Source organism: Haemaphysalis longicornis, unplaced genomic scaffold, assembly GCF_048455015.1.
Source record: "Haemaphysalis longicornis isolate Haplotype H1 unplaced genomic scaffold, Haemaphysalis longicornis Haplotype H1 scaffold_6, whole genome shotgun sequence".
NCBI classification, from domain to species: domain Eukaryota; kingdom Metazoa; phylum Arthropoda; class Arachnida; order Ixodida; family Ixodidae; genus Haemaphysalis; species Haemaphysalis longicornis.
The window spans coordinates 165,420,156-165,438,269 of record NW_027526407.1 but is presented as its reverse complement, the minus strand read 5'-3'; the positions used below and the strand labels follow the sequence as shown (position 1 = coordinate 165,438,269).

The following is an 18,114-nucleotide window of genomic DNA, read 5'->3' as shown; positions in this document are numbered from 1 at the left end:
ATAGAAAATATACCCGCGTACAGCACGGTTCTGTAATGACTTGAAGTTATTTGTGATACATGCTTGATGAGGATTAAGACTTTCATGTTCAACATTTACTTTGAAATTTGAGCGCAGTAAATTCATATTTAAACATTGTAGTGGGGTTTATTTAGACAGCCAAGAAACCGAGGGGATCAAGCGACCGAGGCCGCAGAAGTTCGAGCAGCCGAAGAAGAAGGGGCAGCCAGAACTGAATACGATCACGCTGCGCATGCTGCGCGCTTGATGCGTGGGGATTGTGCGTGGAGATTGTTCTCCTTCAGCTTGGATTTCGGCCTGAGCTTTAATCCCTTGACCCGGACCTCTCTTCTTCGTTACAATAACCCCCGGGTGACAAGGAGTCATTCTCGCGACTTCAAGGCGAGGGCGAGACGATGGGCTTGTGGTAGGGCTTCAAACGGTTGGCGTGGACACTCTCGCGGCCACGGGCTCGAAGATCATCAGATGGTGTGAGCGGCTCGACGACGTAGATTACCGGTGATGCACGCTCTATGATGCGATACGGGCCATGATATTTGGCGGGGAACATAGAAGACAGGCCAGCTGTTGTAAGCGGTATCCATAGCCAAACAAGAGATCCAGGGGGAAAGAGGGCGGAGATTGCCCACCTAGGTCGTGTTGGTACTTTTGGCGACTTTGTTCACTGGACATGAAGGAACGAGTTAACTGGCAACATTCTTCAGCGTGTCGCGCTATGTTGGAGATGGGCTTGCTTTCCCAGGCATCGGGGCTGTAAGGAAGGATGGCGTCCATGGTGCATGAGGGCTCGCGTCCGTAAAGAAGGAAAAAGGGAGAAAACCCGGTGGTGGTTTAGCCAACTGCAGTACCAGTGCGTACTGCTGTTGGCACTCCGTGCACTATTCTTGTCATAGCCGCACAGCAGTGCGGCGCTTTGGGGTTGTCTCGGATTACAGTGGCCGACTGGCGCAAGCGACATTGTCTTACGTAACCCTATTTGTCGAACATTCCCCATGTTTCCCAGAACGATTACTACCTAGCGCAACAAAAGCAATACAGGTGCAAATACAGTCAAAAGCAAAGCAAAGGCGAATGGCGGTGCGGAGCAGTATGTCGGCGCCATTTATGATGACCACCGTCAAAAAACGCTCCCCAGCCCGCTGCAGACTTAACTGCGCATTAAACTTCACTTGAAGACCCCTTGATGTGACGTCATGGCAGACGTCAGAAAACACACGATTTGGTGGAGAATAAATATTTTAACTTGAATTGATTAATTGTTCAGTGAATAACGCATCACTTTCTGCCCGAAAAGCGCTGGGCGCACAATAAAACACGAAATCGTTCGATTAAAACAAGCTTGTATTTTGTCTGCATGGCCCCTTTAACACCCAAAAAACACCCCGTTCAGAAGACCATAAAATACCTCCATTGAACGTGAATTTAGTTTCTCGCTATGTTTTGTACGCACATTCACTCGCACAAACAAAGAAGTTGTTTTCATCGTACGGTCACGGGATCTCTTGACGTTATGTGGCAATATTTTACTAAGACGTCTGCGGCTGCAGAGCATTCATTTCTTCCATTCTTTTTTACCACGTGACATAGCTTTTTGAAACGATGATTATACCTTTTGTAACGTGAGTGGTGCTTACTTGTGTCCGCGATCTCGTAAGTATTTTATGCTATTTCTTGGGTGCTTTATTAGCTGTTTTAACAGCGTAGGTGTTTAGGCTTGGCTTCCAGCTGTGCCGGGCGTCGCTCAAAAATCGGCGCTGCAAAATGGAGGAGAGGAAAATGCTAGGTCCATAATTTTGCGGGAGAGTGGTGAGAAGGCAAGGAGCGGACGAGCTGTTTTGGGAGTGTGCATCACGGCGCAGGTGTTAGGCTGGGCAGCCGTGCAGGACGTCGCTCAAAAATCGCCGCACAAACGTGTAGAGGGAGAAAATGGTAGGCAAGAAGGTGGGAGAGGATGTGGCGAGGAGGCAGGGAGCCGACAAGCATAGAGCCGACGAAGACGTGCGCGTCGGGGAGCAGATGTTCGGGTAGGATGGCGCAAGCCAGGAATTGGCTGCACCTGTTGATGCCATGAGCTCTGACACACAGGCGCTCTTCTAGTTGAGAAAGACAACGAGCGTTCGGTGGCATCAGTGTCCGATATACCGATAAGATAGATATGATGCACGCTAAACTATTGGAGACCACCAGCTCCGCTTTTGTAGCGTGAGCTACACTCTCCGAGGTTGAGCAGTTTCACGTGGCTCCTGGAGAGCCGTGCTGCGCATGCGCGAGGAGCAGTGCCGTCTCACGGTGCACAGCTGGCGCGCAGGAGCCCCGCCTCCGCGACTTGATTGGATTGGATTGAATATTGTTTCAGCAGCACTAAGCATGATAATCACCCAATCCTAGACAACCAGGAAACCTAAGAATAACCATCTGAATCTTAGCTCACGCTAAGGCTCAATCGGAGTCAATTCTGGCATAGCCGAGCTAAGCCACTGCTTTTATTCTTAGTATTGGCATCTGAGTTGGAAGTGGACAAATATTTTTTTTTCCTGTTTACTCGATTGGTCTTTTTCCTAAAATTGAAAATGGGGTTGGCAGTATCTATACCAAAGAGCTGAAATGAATTTACAAATATTTAAAAAAATGTTACGCCATTTCTTAAGAGAAGAGTGGTTAAACGGGAACCTTTTTTCCATGCAACCGGAGTCAAAATAAGAGTCGAAAATCAAAATTTTTTTGGGCGTGTCGGAATGGAGCAAAAGAATAGAATCCAGCTTCACACCGTGAGGGAGCCGAATTCGATTTTGACAACGCAAAGAGTGTTTTATTTTTGCGCTATTTGTGCCCTTGTGGAAAGCCGTTTTGTAAGTCGACTTTCCTGCAGCGTGTTTTGGGCGTAGCGAAAGACGGCATTCTTGAGCCTAACGACTGTATCAGTGGGACATCGAAAGCTTCGTTTATCATCATCATCAGGGTTTCCTGAAACCTATTCTGTAAAGCTGACTTTTCTGCAGTAGGTTTGGCTCTGACAACGCCATCCTTGAGTTGTAGGAGGCTTCGCTTTGAAAATATACACCGCTCGGCATTTTGTTACAGGGTGATTCCGGCGGCCCCCTGACAGTGTGGTCCCCAACCTACGGGAGGTCGCTGCAAGTGGGCATTGTTTCGTACGGCATTGGATGCGCCCGGCCGAACGAACCATCTCAATATACCCGGGTGCATGGATACCTGGACTGGATACGCCACATACTTCGACAGCGAAGACAGTCACGCTGGCGCTTTCAAACCATGGTGGGAGCGTACACGAAGATGATGAAGGCTGGCTTGTCCAACGTTACTGATGATGTTGTACTGTCAGATTTCCTTTAAAATAAAATGCTTTCGCGCGTCAGTTTGTTTCTATGTTTACTCGTGGATCGCACAGATTGTTCCTTTAAAAGCCAACAGAATGGGAAAGAAGCTCTTGCTTTGAAATCATGCGCATACGCCGTACACTGCAAACACGCCAGAAAATAAGCGTTATGATGACCACCAACTCACCATCCCTGACGCCTTCTAGCTGCGGAGCTGTTCAAGCATGAGCTTTGTCCGTTGGCGTTGGCAAAAAATCCCCCCCAAAAAATTGCTCGTGATTCCTTTACTTCCTGATGGGAAACTTGTGTGCAGCACGAACTGCCACCTTCTTGGGTAAGGCGCGTAGCTGCTGTGTATCAGGAAAGATCGCGTGATCAGCAAACGCACGGCGGCGTGCGCTACACTGCCGTTATCTCGCAGCGGGTCGGTGCTGCTGAGCATGTCGTTGTAAATAGTATTTGAACCTCCTGCGCATATGTCAGGTGGTTCGGATGAGCCACGCAATTAGGACGTGGGAGAGACAGAGAGAGAGAAAGAGAGAATGGAGAGCTGCTTTATTGAAAGAGAAAAGAGCAACGAGGAAGACGCCGGAGGACCAACGTACGGGCATCCAGCCATACGTTCTGAATTTCTGTGGCGCCGGCTCCGCAAACCGCCTCCCCACGTTTTTGTTCTATCTTCCGTGTTTCCTTCTTTCGCTCGGATACGCACCCGACGAAGCCACCTAAGCACAGTAGCATATGCTTAACTGCGCCGCACCCATTCCCCTCCCCCCGGCGGGGGCGCCCGTTATGACCTCCGGGCAGCGGCTTTAGCAAAAGAAGTACCAAGCGCACGAAAGCATGCCCTTCGGGAGCAGCGCTCGGCGTCGTGCAGGCTTGCACGTGGGCTTGTCACACGTGAGGAACTCCCTTCTTCGTCATCGTCATCGGCGTCATCGTGTAGCGACCGGTGCGCCCCGGGTCCGCCGAGCCGAAGACGCTGATGTCCAATCTGTCAAGCCATACCTTCACAATGCACACGTTAAGACGGTGACCAGACCAGTGGAAGAACTGGAGGTCTTCCGAGGCGAGGACGCACTACAAGAGGATTTGCCCTACGCGACTCCAACGTTGAAAGACGGCTACCAAAGGGATGATGATGATTGCTACGGAATAAAACACTCAGCATACTTTAATGGCCTTTGCATTACTTTTAAGTCGAACGGCGCTCTGAACTTCTGGGGTCAGGCTGCTGCCTCTCCACTGTCAGGCTGCTGGGATCCGCTGTCAGTGGGATTAGAAGCTATAGCACGTCCACAATCTCTGCTGTTCCTCGAGGACTGCACCACTGCTTCAGGACGCAGCAATTTTTAAGAAACGTTTTATCGATTCATAAATGCTAAATCACGCAAAACAGCTCTCATAAGATTTATTCACTAAAAACGCGCTTCTCTAACACCATTCACCTCACTGCGGCTTATAGCTTACAAGTAGACAAACACCCTAACCACGAATTTTTCACTGCTCGGAGAAATATACTGCAGAACACCAATGAGGCGAAGCTGCACCTGAGGAACATTAATCTGAACAGGCGCTCTCTTGAGACCTGAGTACGCTAAGCAAAAATTTATATTGAAGACCACGTGGTATGTACTCTTTTATTTTCATGTAAAGACTTTTGTATACTTCCAAATATCAGTTCAAATAAACCCAAATAACACAACAAGAAAAAACACCTATGAACGTTGTTCGCTTTTGGGCCTTAGACGAAATATACCTGTTCCTCTATTGGCCGCGAGGCCCACCACTGGAGAGGCCGGCGCTGCGATCGTTTTGACGTCACTTGTAGGATCACCGTTCCTATCTTGCTGCGTAGTTGGCTTGCAGCGCGTGACACTTCGCCACTTCGCTTAGGAAGCGCGTTCTAAAAGTATTTTCGTGTTGATTTCCTTCGTTTGAAGTTAATTCTCAGTGCGTCAAGCGCAGTTCGACCTCATGGGGACTTTATAACCGTATCAACTGTGGTAGATTATCCGCAACCACCATGAGCGTGGTGGTGTACTACGTATGCGACGGAAGCGTAAGCAGCGGCTTGTTTCCCCGATCAACAATGTGGACTACGGCGATCGCCGAGTGAAGTTTCTAGATTTCTCTTGTTTGCAAGAAATGTATAAAGCAGGAAATCGTGAAGCGTTAACTGCTCGCAGAAGCACATGCTCTCGCCGTGCCTGCCCGCACGGCCGACGGTGCGGCTCGAACCGACGCAGCTCGCGGCAGCAACAGCAACAAAGAAGTTACAGATTGGTGAAAGTGGATGTTAGTGTGATGAAAAATTCTGATAGGTAGTGTCATCAGCTGTGGTTTTCAAAGCGATGCTCAAATATCTGCCGCGATTTACGCCGACCGGCCGCGGAGGTCGGTCCCGGCAGCGCCGGCCCGTTCACGCCGGTGAGGCGAGCGGCCGAAGGATGGCTATGCTTGCGCGCAAGAATCGGCAGAGGCCGTGCAGGTATCTTGATCGTCGATCGCTTCAACGGAAATCACCGCGCTTACAGAGTTTCCAGCGCGGTGAAACGTTTTGTTAGGGGCTGTCACTCGCAACTCTAACGGCGATGAAATATATTCTGCGACGCCAAGCCTAAAGTTCTCAACATCCGATTACGTGCATCCGAAGCCGGCTGCGAGCTGTTGGAGAAGGCCCTCCCGTCGCACACGCGCTTGTTGCGTTTGGGTTCCTCTAACTTCTTGGGGGCCCCCAACGCTCGGTTCTCCATTCTAAATCTCCCCAATTACCCGAAATCATTAACGACGTGTTTCGCCTCGTACGCAGGCTCGCCTTCTGTGAGCAGTCGTGAGTTTCGAAATTTATGCTTGAGAAAGGCCGGCTCACTTTAAACATACAAAACACGCTGCAATTATAAATTACCACGCCGAACACCTAACGAAAACTAAATATAGCCTTGTTCAGACCCCCGCGAAGGCGTTAAAAACTCGAGTTCATACCGTTCATACATTGCGGACAAGTCGCGAAAGTAAACATCAGCCGTGCAGAGTACACGCTACGGCAGTAATCGTTAATCAAATCCGGGCATGACTATAAAAACATCGTAGGGGAAATAGGCACTGATTAAGCCAGACTACAGACCATAACAATACTTTTAAGCCTGTGCGGCGAAGCAATGCGATCACCGTTCTCGCGTAGTCATTCATTTACCAGGCAATACGAGAAGTTCGCGTGGCGAGATCATAATTGAGCGACGCGTTTCCGTCACTGTTACAAGGTGTTGCCTTGCACACCATGTACCGACACAAGTATTTCATAATGAATTTACAGCGTACTTTTCTCGGCATCAGTTGCATCGTTCTTGGCGTTAGCTGGCTGCGTAGCTGTGGGTCGCGATGGTACCTAAACGCGGCGGTGTCGCCGGGAACAAGCGAGTTGCTGATTGCTTGCTCGAAGTATTTGGTTTACAGACAACTTTTTTGGTAATTTGCATAAAATCCACAAGGAGGGGGCGAGACGGTGGCCACAACAAAAAAACACGCTTCCGCATAGGCACGGGAAATGTGTTGTAGCAGACGACAACACGATTCGGCGTCCTACAAGTGACGTCACTCATAGGTGGCGCCACGGTATGTCCTCGAGGCCAATAGCCACATGCAGCATGATTAGAGTCTACGCTTCACAAGAGGGAATACAGACATTTGTGATTTCATCTGCGTGCAACCACATTGGTAGTTCCTAATTATATTATTTGTCTTCTTACAGCGGGCGTTTGAAACTGCCCGAATATTTTGTTTCGTTTTTATTCCACCCCGATCTTCGAGCTCTACCCGTGGAGAGCTCGGCTGCGACAAAGTATGTGCGAAGGTAAAGGTACAAAGACGCGACAGAAGAAGGTTCGGCAAGCCTGCACCTTTACATGACGCTGTATCATTGACTTTTGGCTTCTACAGACGAAACTATCAATAGGCTCAGAGACTATTTGTCGAAGGGCTGCTTGTGCTAGGGCACCTTGTTGTATGGCAAATCGGCGCATGGGGTGATTCATAATGGGCATGTCGCCGAGATGACAAATCGTCACATTGATGAATATGTTCAAAATTCATACACTCCTTTATCTAATGACGACGATGGTTGAAACGCGATGCTTCCGTATGTACGATTCTAATGGCGAAGTTCCGAACTAGAACTATGAATGCAGTGATATAGTCGCTCAGAGTATTACTTAATCGTTAATCGTAATAAAGACTCATATTGTCACGGGCTCTTGCACATTGGCAATCCAGGTGTTGAGTTATGGCCAACCTCTCCTCCAGGGATATGCGCCACTGCCAAGCTGGTATATACAGCCTTGAGAGAGAGACGACGACGACGCTGCTTGCCTTGCGGACGTGCGCGCTGTTCCGGGGACATTCGAGCTGCTTTGCCCACCGGCTATTTGACTGTTAATACATCTTATTACGAGCAGTGTCTTCATTGCCCCGTCACATCTTGTGGTGGAGGTGCTGGGTAAATAGACTACGTTTATTGCGCTCCAAGTTTACCCTGCCGGAAGACCGCAATTGGATACACATGGGCTTGATAACGAAGTGGACCTGGTTTGAATTTCTACCTTCGGAAGCGTATTGCTTTCTTGATGAGCGTATGTAAATTGGCTTTGGTGCAGTGCATTTTGCCGTGCTCCGGACTCCATCGGTGAGACAAAGAAGCTTCGTTTGAAAGACCGTCAACTGTTCTAGTGGGTACTCGTCAATTCTGATCCTGTGCGACAGAACAGGCCTAAAGCAAAGACACAGCACCGGCGCAGTTCAGACTAGCAAGACACTTTTATATAGAACGCAAGCATTTTAGAAGAACAGCGAATCCTTCGCGCCTGCGCAGAACGAACGCTGCCTACATTTCAAGACGTGAACATTACGTGAAAGACATTTACAATGCTTCGGCGCTACTACCGGTCGATGCGCCCTTATTCCGCTGATTGAAAGAAAAACAATCGCTTACATTCGTAGTTAAGACGACAAGACTGAGGAAACAGCGGAGCTGTTGGTTTCATTAGCTTTAACTTGGCTTTTTTTAAGTCTGCCGTTTTTTCAAAGAGAATGATGGGTAAAAAGTGAAGATTTCTTCATGCAAACTGAGTTAAATAGAAGTGCACAATCCACCCTCCTCAAGCAGAAGATACAAACAGCCAAAGTCCGAAGCCAAAGTATACTTCATCTCAGCGAACGTCCAAAGCCCACGCACGCAATTGCAAATTGAGCAGAAATTTTATGCTCCCCGTATGCGATGATAGCTCAATCGGATCGACGGCAGTTCCATAATGGCGAAGATCTTGGTTCAGTTGTGATCGTGGCAAGCGTTTTTCTATGGTTTTTATGCCACCATCCCAAACTGTGGCAGATGGGGCATGCTGATTGCTTAAATCAAGTTCAACGCAAGAGAGGGCGCGACCGACTCACCAAGAGCGCGATTGCTCCTCCCATCGGCGCTTCTCCGGTGCCCAATCAGCGCGCGCCGTGTGGAAAGAGCCAGAATTGCAATCTTTGAATACGCTTATGTACTGCAGACTTCGCCCTCGCCAGGTTTTAGAAATGACCCGTTACCTGTTATTGTCCGGTGTACAAAAGGGCCGCCCCTCTAAAGGGTAAATATCCACAAATTTCAGTTCATAAGCGAATTGAAAGTGAGTGTCCTGAACAGTATCCGAGTGCGTTACCGCCATGCTGCACCATCACTTTTCCAGCGGTTGCAGAAGAGGGCGCCTCGTGCGTGACGTCGCAGGAGTACAACAGGTGCAAGCCAGACACGGATAATTCGGATTCCGGGGAAGCTGAAGTAACAATCGTCGGAATTCTGCCTGTCGAATAAAGCAAGCGAAAAGACGAAGAAACGAAAGTGAACAAAAAATGCGCGAACGTGATACAGCACTAAAGAAAATTATCATATATCATAAGCGGAAGCCATAATGATTTCACTGTCAAAGCAGGTAGCCAGACTTCAGTACGCAGATGTGTCTCTCTTGTGGAGGATACGTTTTCGCTGTTTTCTGTTTGCAAGAGACAAATGAGGCAGGAACAGATTTTACGGGTGTATGTAAGCTCCATTGCCTATTTGTTATTGTAAGCGCTGATATATATCGCTGCAACACTGCCCGCTAACAGCGATCTTCTACAACATGCACTTACGTAAATTCGATTTACCGCGGTAACTAGGTAAGTACACAATCGCCAAAAATTGGAAGTACAATTCCTGGCAGAATTAGTGCCCCGTGTCTCCGTGGTGACACGACATTGCTGTGGCGGAATGGGGAGGCTTTGTCGCCTATGTCCACACGCTGCTATGTGACCTCCACATAATATAGGTTATGCTGTGCAAGTCTCGATGATAATTTCCCGTGATAATTTGGAATGATAATTATGTTTTAATTTCGCAATTTTCCCTTCATTGGCGAACCATGAGAATAATGTTTTTTAGGATCTCATCACTCTCGGCTCAACAAAGAGGAAAATGGCATAGAATATTTATGTAATCAATATTGTATAGACATTATTCCGAAGGACATAGTGAAATAACTTAAGTATGAATGCGTCGTCCATTATAAACAAAATGGCCTCCGGATGGTACACAACAATGCCGGCGGCCGGCGCACCAAACGGGTACCTTTGTAATAGAAGAAAAAAAGTAAAAACATGCTTGCGTTGAAGTCACTATGCTACAGGTAGCCCTTATGCAAAAATAGTGTAAATCAGTTAAATATTCCCTAAATTTTCCGGCGGTTGTATTGAAACCGCAGTCTGCAAGTATACGATGGTGGTGGTGGAGGTTGTTGTGTGGGATCAGGCGGGGTTTTCCTGGCTGGATATGCCGGGAATTGCTCCGCCCAAGCTCCTCCTAATTAGCCAATGACATTGTCCTTTCACCACGAGTTTACCAGTTCCATCTCCGAAGGAAGCCTAGGAAAAAGCGCGACACGTCTCTGCCCAGCATGCAATGTCCCCTTGGAAAGACGATGTGGTCCAGAGTGCTGGGTGGGGCTGCCAGCTTTCGAATCGCTGAGAGCATTGCAGTCCGCTCGACATCATGCTCTGGGCAACACATTACGTAGTGGTGTACATCCCCTATCACTCCACATGACGAACACAGACGCGATCGCACGAGGCCCATATTGAATAGCCATGCTGTAGTCTTCGCTGAGCCCGTTCGGATGCGGTACAGCAATGTTGCCTCCGATCTTGTAAGTTCCTTTGTGACACAAAGCCGGTGATAGTGATTTTCTAAGGAATTGCCGAACATTTCAAGTCCTTGCCAGTATACGAGATCCCCCCTAAAGCCCCGCCACCACAGCTTTACCAGCTTAGGCTCCTAAAGTGAGCCCAGCGAATGTGTTGCAGCCTTTTACCCAGAAACATGCGTTACAGACCAAAACGCAGTGCTACAAAAAACTTTGAGCATGACAATTACACCAATTTGGTACCAATTAATGACTACCAAATCCTCTTCCCGCTGCTAGTAGCTGGAACTAGGGCGATTGGCAGCGCCTCTCAATCGAAGGGCAGTACACTCACGATAAGTAAAACTACGAGGGACACCAGAATTTCGTTTGAAGTATTGGAAGTTTGAATGATCAAAAGTATTTATGAATATCACTCGGGGCAAAATAGCAACATATATTGTAATGAAACATTCCCGTATATTTAATAAAGCATTCCCACACAATATTTAAGTGACATTTTTACCCTGAAAAAAAATCCCAAATGCATGACTGCTTTGTCAAGGAGAGTTAAAAGTAAAGTTTTTGATGCCGGCAGGGTCTCCGATTCATAATATCTGCACTTGTATGACAGATATCGGCCTTTGCGACTATTAGGGACATAATGGTGCAAATTTGTAAAGAGGAGAGGAAAACTCAGATGGTTTTAGGAAAGCACAAACAAAACGTACAAATAACAGAGTTGTCCTAAAGAAGCAGTTTGAATTAGCTTGAGTTAAAATAAATTCAAAACATGAAGGGCCAAGAATAAATGTGAAATTTTCGTTATAAACAAAGGTTTGAATTCTTAGAGTTTGAATTAACGCGAATCTACATGTAAATCAAATGGAAAAAACATTGGAGAGAGAAAATGGCGATGATGATAGTGAGCGGAAAAATGCGTGCCACATGTCACGTTAAACTTAAGGCACCAGGACATTACCTCGCATAAAGTGAGCGCTGCATTGATCGCGACAATTGTTTCACTAATTTTATCAGTGAAATGCATGCGGCAACAGACTCTGAACTGTCTACGTCATGAATACCAGTAAAACATCGCGATGCAGCTAGTACCACTACGTTGGGTACAGGCTTCGCAAGATAGGTTTTCGAATGCATCCCAATAAATTGGTCTCCGGTTTTTGAAAATTTGGTTATTCTTTGTATATATAATGTGACAAACAAACTCCTGATAAGCAAAACAGTTATTCCTGGGTCAATTCCGCTTTCCCTACGTGCATTGCACCTTAACAAAGGAGAGGAAAAGGAAGAGGGACATTATTTCACAATCACTTTGGTGGCAACCAAAGAAGTGATCCATATCGCCATTTCTCAGCGACACAGTATGCAGCCGCTCTACGTAAGTCGTGTTCTGAATTTATTAGCGCAGCGCTGGGGGCTGCGGGGAAGCCCTTGACGTATGCCGAAGGCAAAGCCACTGAGGTGAAGGACAATGAAGCCACCTGCCTTTTAAAAAGACTAATAAAACGGCGCCACTATATTTATTGGTAATTCATTAAGCGAAATTTCCCCCGAACACCAACAGCGTGCACAGGTCTAGAGAGATAACAGTTTTTGAAGCGGCATGACAATTTTTGTTTCTGCGATATCAACTGGTTTTGAACAACCTCCTTTACGCTATTTTACAAATATTTATAACAAAAATACAACTTCTTAGTTGAAACTGTTTAACGTTGGTGTACATTGGGGGGTTTATGTAGCTTTTAACGCAACAGGGGAGCCCTTATTCGTTTTTTATGCTGTCTTTAAACCAACGAGTTTCTTCAAACCAAACACGAAGGACGAACTAGCGAATCGTCGCAATCTCCGAGGTAACAATATTTAGAGAAAAAAGATTGTCGTTTTGCATTCAACAACGCTTAACGCGGCAATATTGTCTTTAATCATGCCGACCAAAGGTGGGTCTCGAAAACGCCTGCATCAGGAGATGTTGGCTTGAGCACTTCCTACTTCTGTATTGAGTGCGCAATGAATCTGCAACAACGCGCTCCAGTGTCCCCCCGACCCCCCGCCCTTTGTCATCAGCTGCAGACGGGACTCCAGCTGAACAACGACCTGCGCGCGCTGTCCAAGGACCCCGCCCCAGAGCCCGCGCTAGCCCCCTTCCGTTTGCGGCCCTCCGCCCTACTCCTGGCCTGCGCCGTAGTTGTCTCTTTGCTGGTGTTGGCCCTGCTGCTTGGCATTCTGCCTCGACCGCACCGCGACGACGTCCACAGCCGGGCCAAGATCTGCGCCCACGACGAGTGCTTCCTCGAGAGCAGCCTCATGGGCAGCGCCGTCGACCGAACGAAGGACCCCTGCCGGGACTTCTACGGATACGCGTGCGGAACATGGAAGCCCACCACTCCGGGAGCGCGGTCCACACTGGATGACGTGCGGCTGAGGACGATGGCAAGGTGCGCAATCTACTTTGATATATTGCCACTACTGTAGGAGTAAGTCGACAATGCAACATACCACCATGCACAAGGGTCTGTGCGGCGCGTAGCTTGCCCTCCCTCGACATCGCACAAATACAGTAGCCTACCTTTTTATCGGACTTTAAAAAATTCATACTTGCTAAATATCCCGGATGTTCCCGATTAACCGCCAGTTGTTCCATAGCAGTAATGTGTATGACTAACCCATATTTCGAACAAAATAACACCGAAAGTTCGATTTTCTGGAAAAAAAAATGTTTTTGCGTGAGAGCCACGCTGCGCCTCTAGGACGACGCCATTTTTAATCATTAGCGACCTGGCCTGATTCGGATTGGATGGGGATTGTCTTGACTCCCACCTGAATAAAAATTGTTTGCTTGGAACCTATAATTTTGCATGTAGTCTCTGGTGGAAGCAACCGCAAACGCCGGAAACTGGTCATACGTGGCCAGTTTTTCTTAGACACCAGGTGACGCTTACTGTAGACAACATCATCATCAGGTTTCTCCTTTGTCGCTCGTCGCGCATGTTGTTCTTTTAATTGATCCAGAGTCGTTGTGGTGATTGTGGTTCACGTGGTTCACCACATTGCATGTGCACGTTGCGTACCATCGCAAAGTTTGTGAAGCTTGCGAAGAAAATGTGAAGCTTGTAAGATGCAAACAGGCCTTCTCGCATGAAGGAGAAATTTAGGACAAGGAACCATTCGCGACATGTTCAGCACCTTCGCGTGTATTTACCCTTCCTGGTCCGACAAATCGGTCAGCAACTGTGAATAACTCTACATCCCCCGTGGTTCGTTTCCCTTGTCCTGCCACCCCGCATCGAATGTGGTGAAATTTCGGGGCAAATTTCCATCCCTGCCCTGCAGCATGTATTGGAACTACAGCTATTCTACACAATGTCTCGCATGGTAACTCGGTGTGTCAACATGACCCTTCCCCGGTGAAGCGCAAGGGGGCAGGTATGACGTTATGCCACGTGATGTTCTCCGCAGAGGCTTCGCAGCTGCTTTCCCACGGAGCAGCGCCACTGCAGTACAACGTGACTTGGCAAGCGTTTAACTGCTGCCTCGCCGTCGCTTCGTTGCTCAGTTTCGCCAGTTTCGTTCAGTTTCGCCACCGTGTGGCAAGGGGGACCTAACTTTCAATAAACATTATGAGCATACTGAATAAACAATACCGCAAAAGACAGACCAGGGCACACATTACAAAGCACGGTTGGTGACTTCCACATAAATTTCTGTGGCAGAAAGAAAGGTTTTTCTGCGTGGGAAAGGGATTACACCACATGCATTGGGGTCATGATGATTTTTACCACAGACGTGGAGCAAATTCACTTGTTTCCCGCCCTCGCGGTATGAAAAGCTTCCAGTTCCTCTAATTAAAGGGCACGAGAACACAACTGGGCTGTTAATATTGCTGGGCGACATTTGGCGAATCATTTCAAGCATCGCTAGTGCAAACTGCTTCTGAATGATACAAAGTTTCTCGCACGTTCAAGTCACAAGCTTGAAAGCGAGATACTGAAAGCTGTTCATACCGCGAGGGCCGGGGAGACGTGCACTCGCTGCCCGTCGGTTGCGCTTGCCGATAAGGAAGTAGCCTTCTTGATGCAATAGAAAAATTATGATTACCCGACTGCATGTGGGGAAATCCCTTTCCCATTTATAAAAACCTTTGGGTTTTTAAATAAATATTTAGTTGGACACGTCTTATGCGCTCTTTTAAGTACGTTCCACTAACTCGCCGACACCAAACTCTTGCTACCGTGAGCATATTATTTGCAATACCAAGCCAAACAAACATTTCGTTCGTGAAAACTCGGTCTACAATTTTTAAACCTAACCCATTTTTACGTCAGCAATACTGGGTTCTGGCAAAAACGTTTGTGCTGCTTTTTAATTTTCAAGCTACCTTGCAGAGAGAGCAACTGATAGAAGAGAAAAGAAACTCTGAGGGGCAAAATCACTTAGTGAGAGATGTCTTCGGAAGTAGAGTTGCCATCGCAACGTTGGAGGCGTTGCCATGGAGGCGATAAATCGAAGCGAGGCTTGCAATCTGTCTGTCTCGACAAATCTTGTGACTCCCATTACCACTTGTAGTGTTGTAGAACTAGGTTTTGGTGCGATTCTTGGCGCCGCTATCTTGTGCGCGCGTTCTAGAAGTTGTGTCCAGTGCGGGGAAGTTTCCTCGGCTGCGGCAAGGCATGCCCTCCTCAAACAAGTAACGACAAGCAGGAGCATCTTTTTAGCGCGGGACGTCTTTGGCGACGATCCACGCCCAAGGCCGTTGTAAAATCTTGAACATACTGGTTCTAGCGGAGCCATGTTCAGACTCGACTCCGCCATCTGATATCGCCTCTTCCCCCAATATCAGATTCATCGTGCACCAATTATAAGGAGACCGGGAGTGGGTGTTCTTGTGTGTTTGTTCTCTTCTCGGGCCATGCGCAAAGCTCTGCAAAAGGTGATTATCCGTTGGCCTTTCTGTGTATAACCCCCCCTCCTTTTTTGTGGCTGGTATCAGCTGGTTTTGGAGGCTTGCCTGAGCGTCGCTTTGCCCGTCGAATGCCAACCAGTCAACAAACTCAAACAAACCGGACCTCTTAGACGGCTAGGGCGTTAAACTCGCTTTGCGCGAAATGTACAACGACACATGGAAGAACGACGGGACAAGCACTCGTTCTTCCGAGTGTCTTGGTCTAGGTCATGCTCCGAATATTTATCATATAGCACCAACTTCCCCAACTGCTTGTTTTAAAGCAGTGTCCGAAGGACGTGCTGGAAAATTAGTGTTCGGAACTTCTGTAGCCAAACTAACTTAGGGCCGTGTTGTTCCTATTGCAACGACACCCGCCAAGTCCTAAGAGAATATTTCTCGTAGAATTTTATTGCCATGCGAAAGACGCTAACTGAAGCATAATGGTGCTTCACCCAATTGTTGGCACGTTGATTTAGGAAGTTCATCGGTATATGCAGTACGGTTAAGGGCAAGTCATTGAAAAAAAATTGGCCTCGCGTTTTCAAGCGTTAGGCTGGTGTAGTAAATAATCTACGCACCCTGTACTCAGTGCCAACACTGGCAGAGCGCGCGGCAACATTCATTTGAATGCTTTCCTTTTACTTACAAAAAGAGCCCGCACATAAATATAAGATGGTGTGCCCTGAGCTCACTGCAGCGTATTTTGGCGCAGAACTGTTGCCACATTCGTTCTGTAGTGGCGCCAACACGCGAGCTTTGAAAGAAAATCCCCGTTGCTAAGTTTCGTTCTTGCCAGATTCCCTTCCCTCTCACAGTATACTCTAACTCATCGACACAAGGCGAGTTCCCGTAAAAAGAAATGATTGTAGTATTTCACACGAAAGAAGTAATTCGAGTTAATAAAGTATACTCGGTGGCAATTTGTGCTTCTGGCTCTAGAAGTCTTACATATTGTGCAGATGAAACAATTTATCAATCTGCAACGCCATAGATTACATATTCGACTGTGCGTGCCCCCGTAACCACAGACTGTTGTAAAGGGGGAGCGAGTACAATAACCCAAAGGTCGATTAATTACTTCGCGCTGTCTCTCAGCAGCCTTTCTCGGTATATAAAACATACACAGAGAAAGCCACTTAAACTGCGGAGGTCGACGTGAAGACTGAAGTTTTGTTTACCTAATGTGGCTAAAATCATATTCCATGACACTCTACATATCCATTTAGTAAGGCATCTACAGGAGTACGAAGTTATTTCTCCAGAGAGAAATTTTTCTAAAGCACTTCTCCCGACAAAAATTCAGGATTGAAATTCCTACCCACCATTACTTGTTCCTTGCATTTGTGTTTTCTTGCGTGCTGTGACCTTTTATTAGTATGAGTTTTTTTTTTGTAAACCTCCACTGCTAATTTATGTATTCAGATTCTTTGCATGTTCCGCTTTGAATGGCTGCTTCTAGTGATTTTTACACAGCTTCCTCCGAACGATGCAAACTTTATCAGCTATGATCCCATTGCCTAAATATACGCCGTTTCTTCGAAACCCCCTTTTTGAAAACTTGTTTGATTTCAATAACCCTTTCCCTATAAAAGAACAGAGCAAAAACAAAAATTGAAAAACTGTGCTGATTTGTACCCTATGCACTGCGTAATAAACAAGAGTAAAAATTTATGACAGTAGCGCAACGTTAGGTAGCACAATAACATAAACCACTGAAGTTCCTTCGACACCAAAATACAAAGACAATTGTGCCTGCTCATACTTGAAAGAGACATTGGCCCCTCTGAGTCTCTAATAAAATATTTGTTATCACGTGGACAATGAAGGAATTACCTTTACAAGCTTCACTCCACCTGTTTGAGACTATTCCAACATACATTGTCCATAACTGCGGGCGTCTTTATACTCTGAGGTTCTATTAAAATATTTGTTATCGCGTGAACAATGAAGGAATTACCTTTGACATCTTCAGTCCATCGGTTTGAGACTTTTCCAAAATACCGTGTTCATAACTGCGGGCGTCCTTATAACTGCAGCCCCAGGGGGACCATGTGTTCTTCAATCGCTGACAAAAGCAGTCAGTGGTTCCCCTAGCAATGGGTTCACTGACGTAATTTAAAGCGCCGCCTACAAAATACTCAGTAGCAGACTGGTCTGCTCCTTATTTCTTTATTACGGTAGGGAAGACGACCAGGAGAAGACCCACATTCTTTTAACGTGCACTGTATGATAAGCTGAGCTTCTAAACACAAATAGGTTGCTTTCATAATTCCCCGCACGCTTGCTTCCGATATTCGTACTACTTTGGTTTAATTTGCCTAACTCAGGAAGCTTTCTTGCAGACGCTCCACAAAACAATTCCTCTTGTAGCAGGCACAGTTCATAGTACTCTGAGTCAGACACCTAGTTCAACATAGTCTCTTTAGCCATTGTATGCGTAGAATAAACTGGCTCACCTAATATTTGCGTGACCTGGAAGTCGACACGCCAAAAATAGCTCTGACATACCAGCCTCAAGTAGTATTCCGTAAGAGTTCAAAAGGAACCAACCCCAATTGCTGTTTCCTGGGTTGTTATTAGGAAAACTTTGTTTACT

General features: G+C 47.0%; 1 protein-coding gene across 1 annotated transcript in view; it reads left to right on the top strand.

The window, feature by feature from the left end:
- The first annotated feature begins 12,500 nt into the window (after positions 1-12,500).
- Positions 12,501-18,114, top strand: part of LOC144143355 (neprilysin-1-like) — a 31,167-nt gene continuing 25,553 nt past the window's right edge. The window contains exons 1-2 of the mRNA XM_077675124.1: positions 12,501-12,513; positions 12,609-13,011. Coding sequence (XP_077531250.1) covers positions 12,501-12,513; positions 12,609-13,011 — 416 coding nt within the window. The remainder of the gene's footprint in view (positions 12,514-12,608; positions 13,012-18,114) is intronic.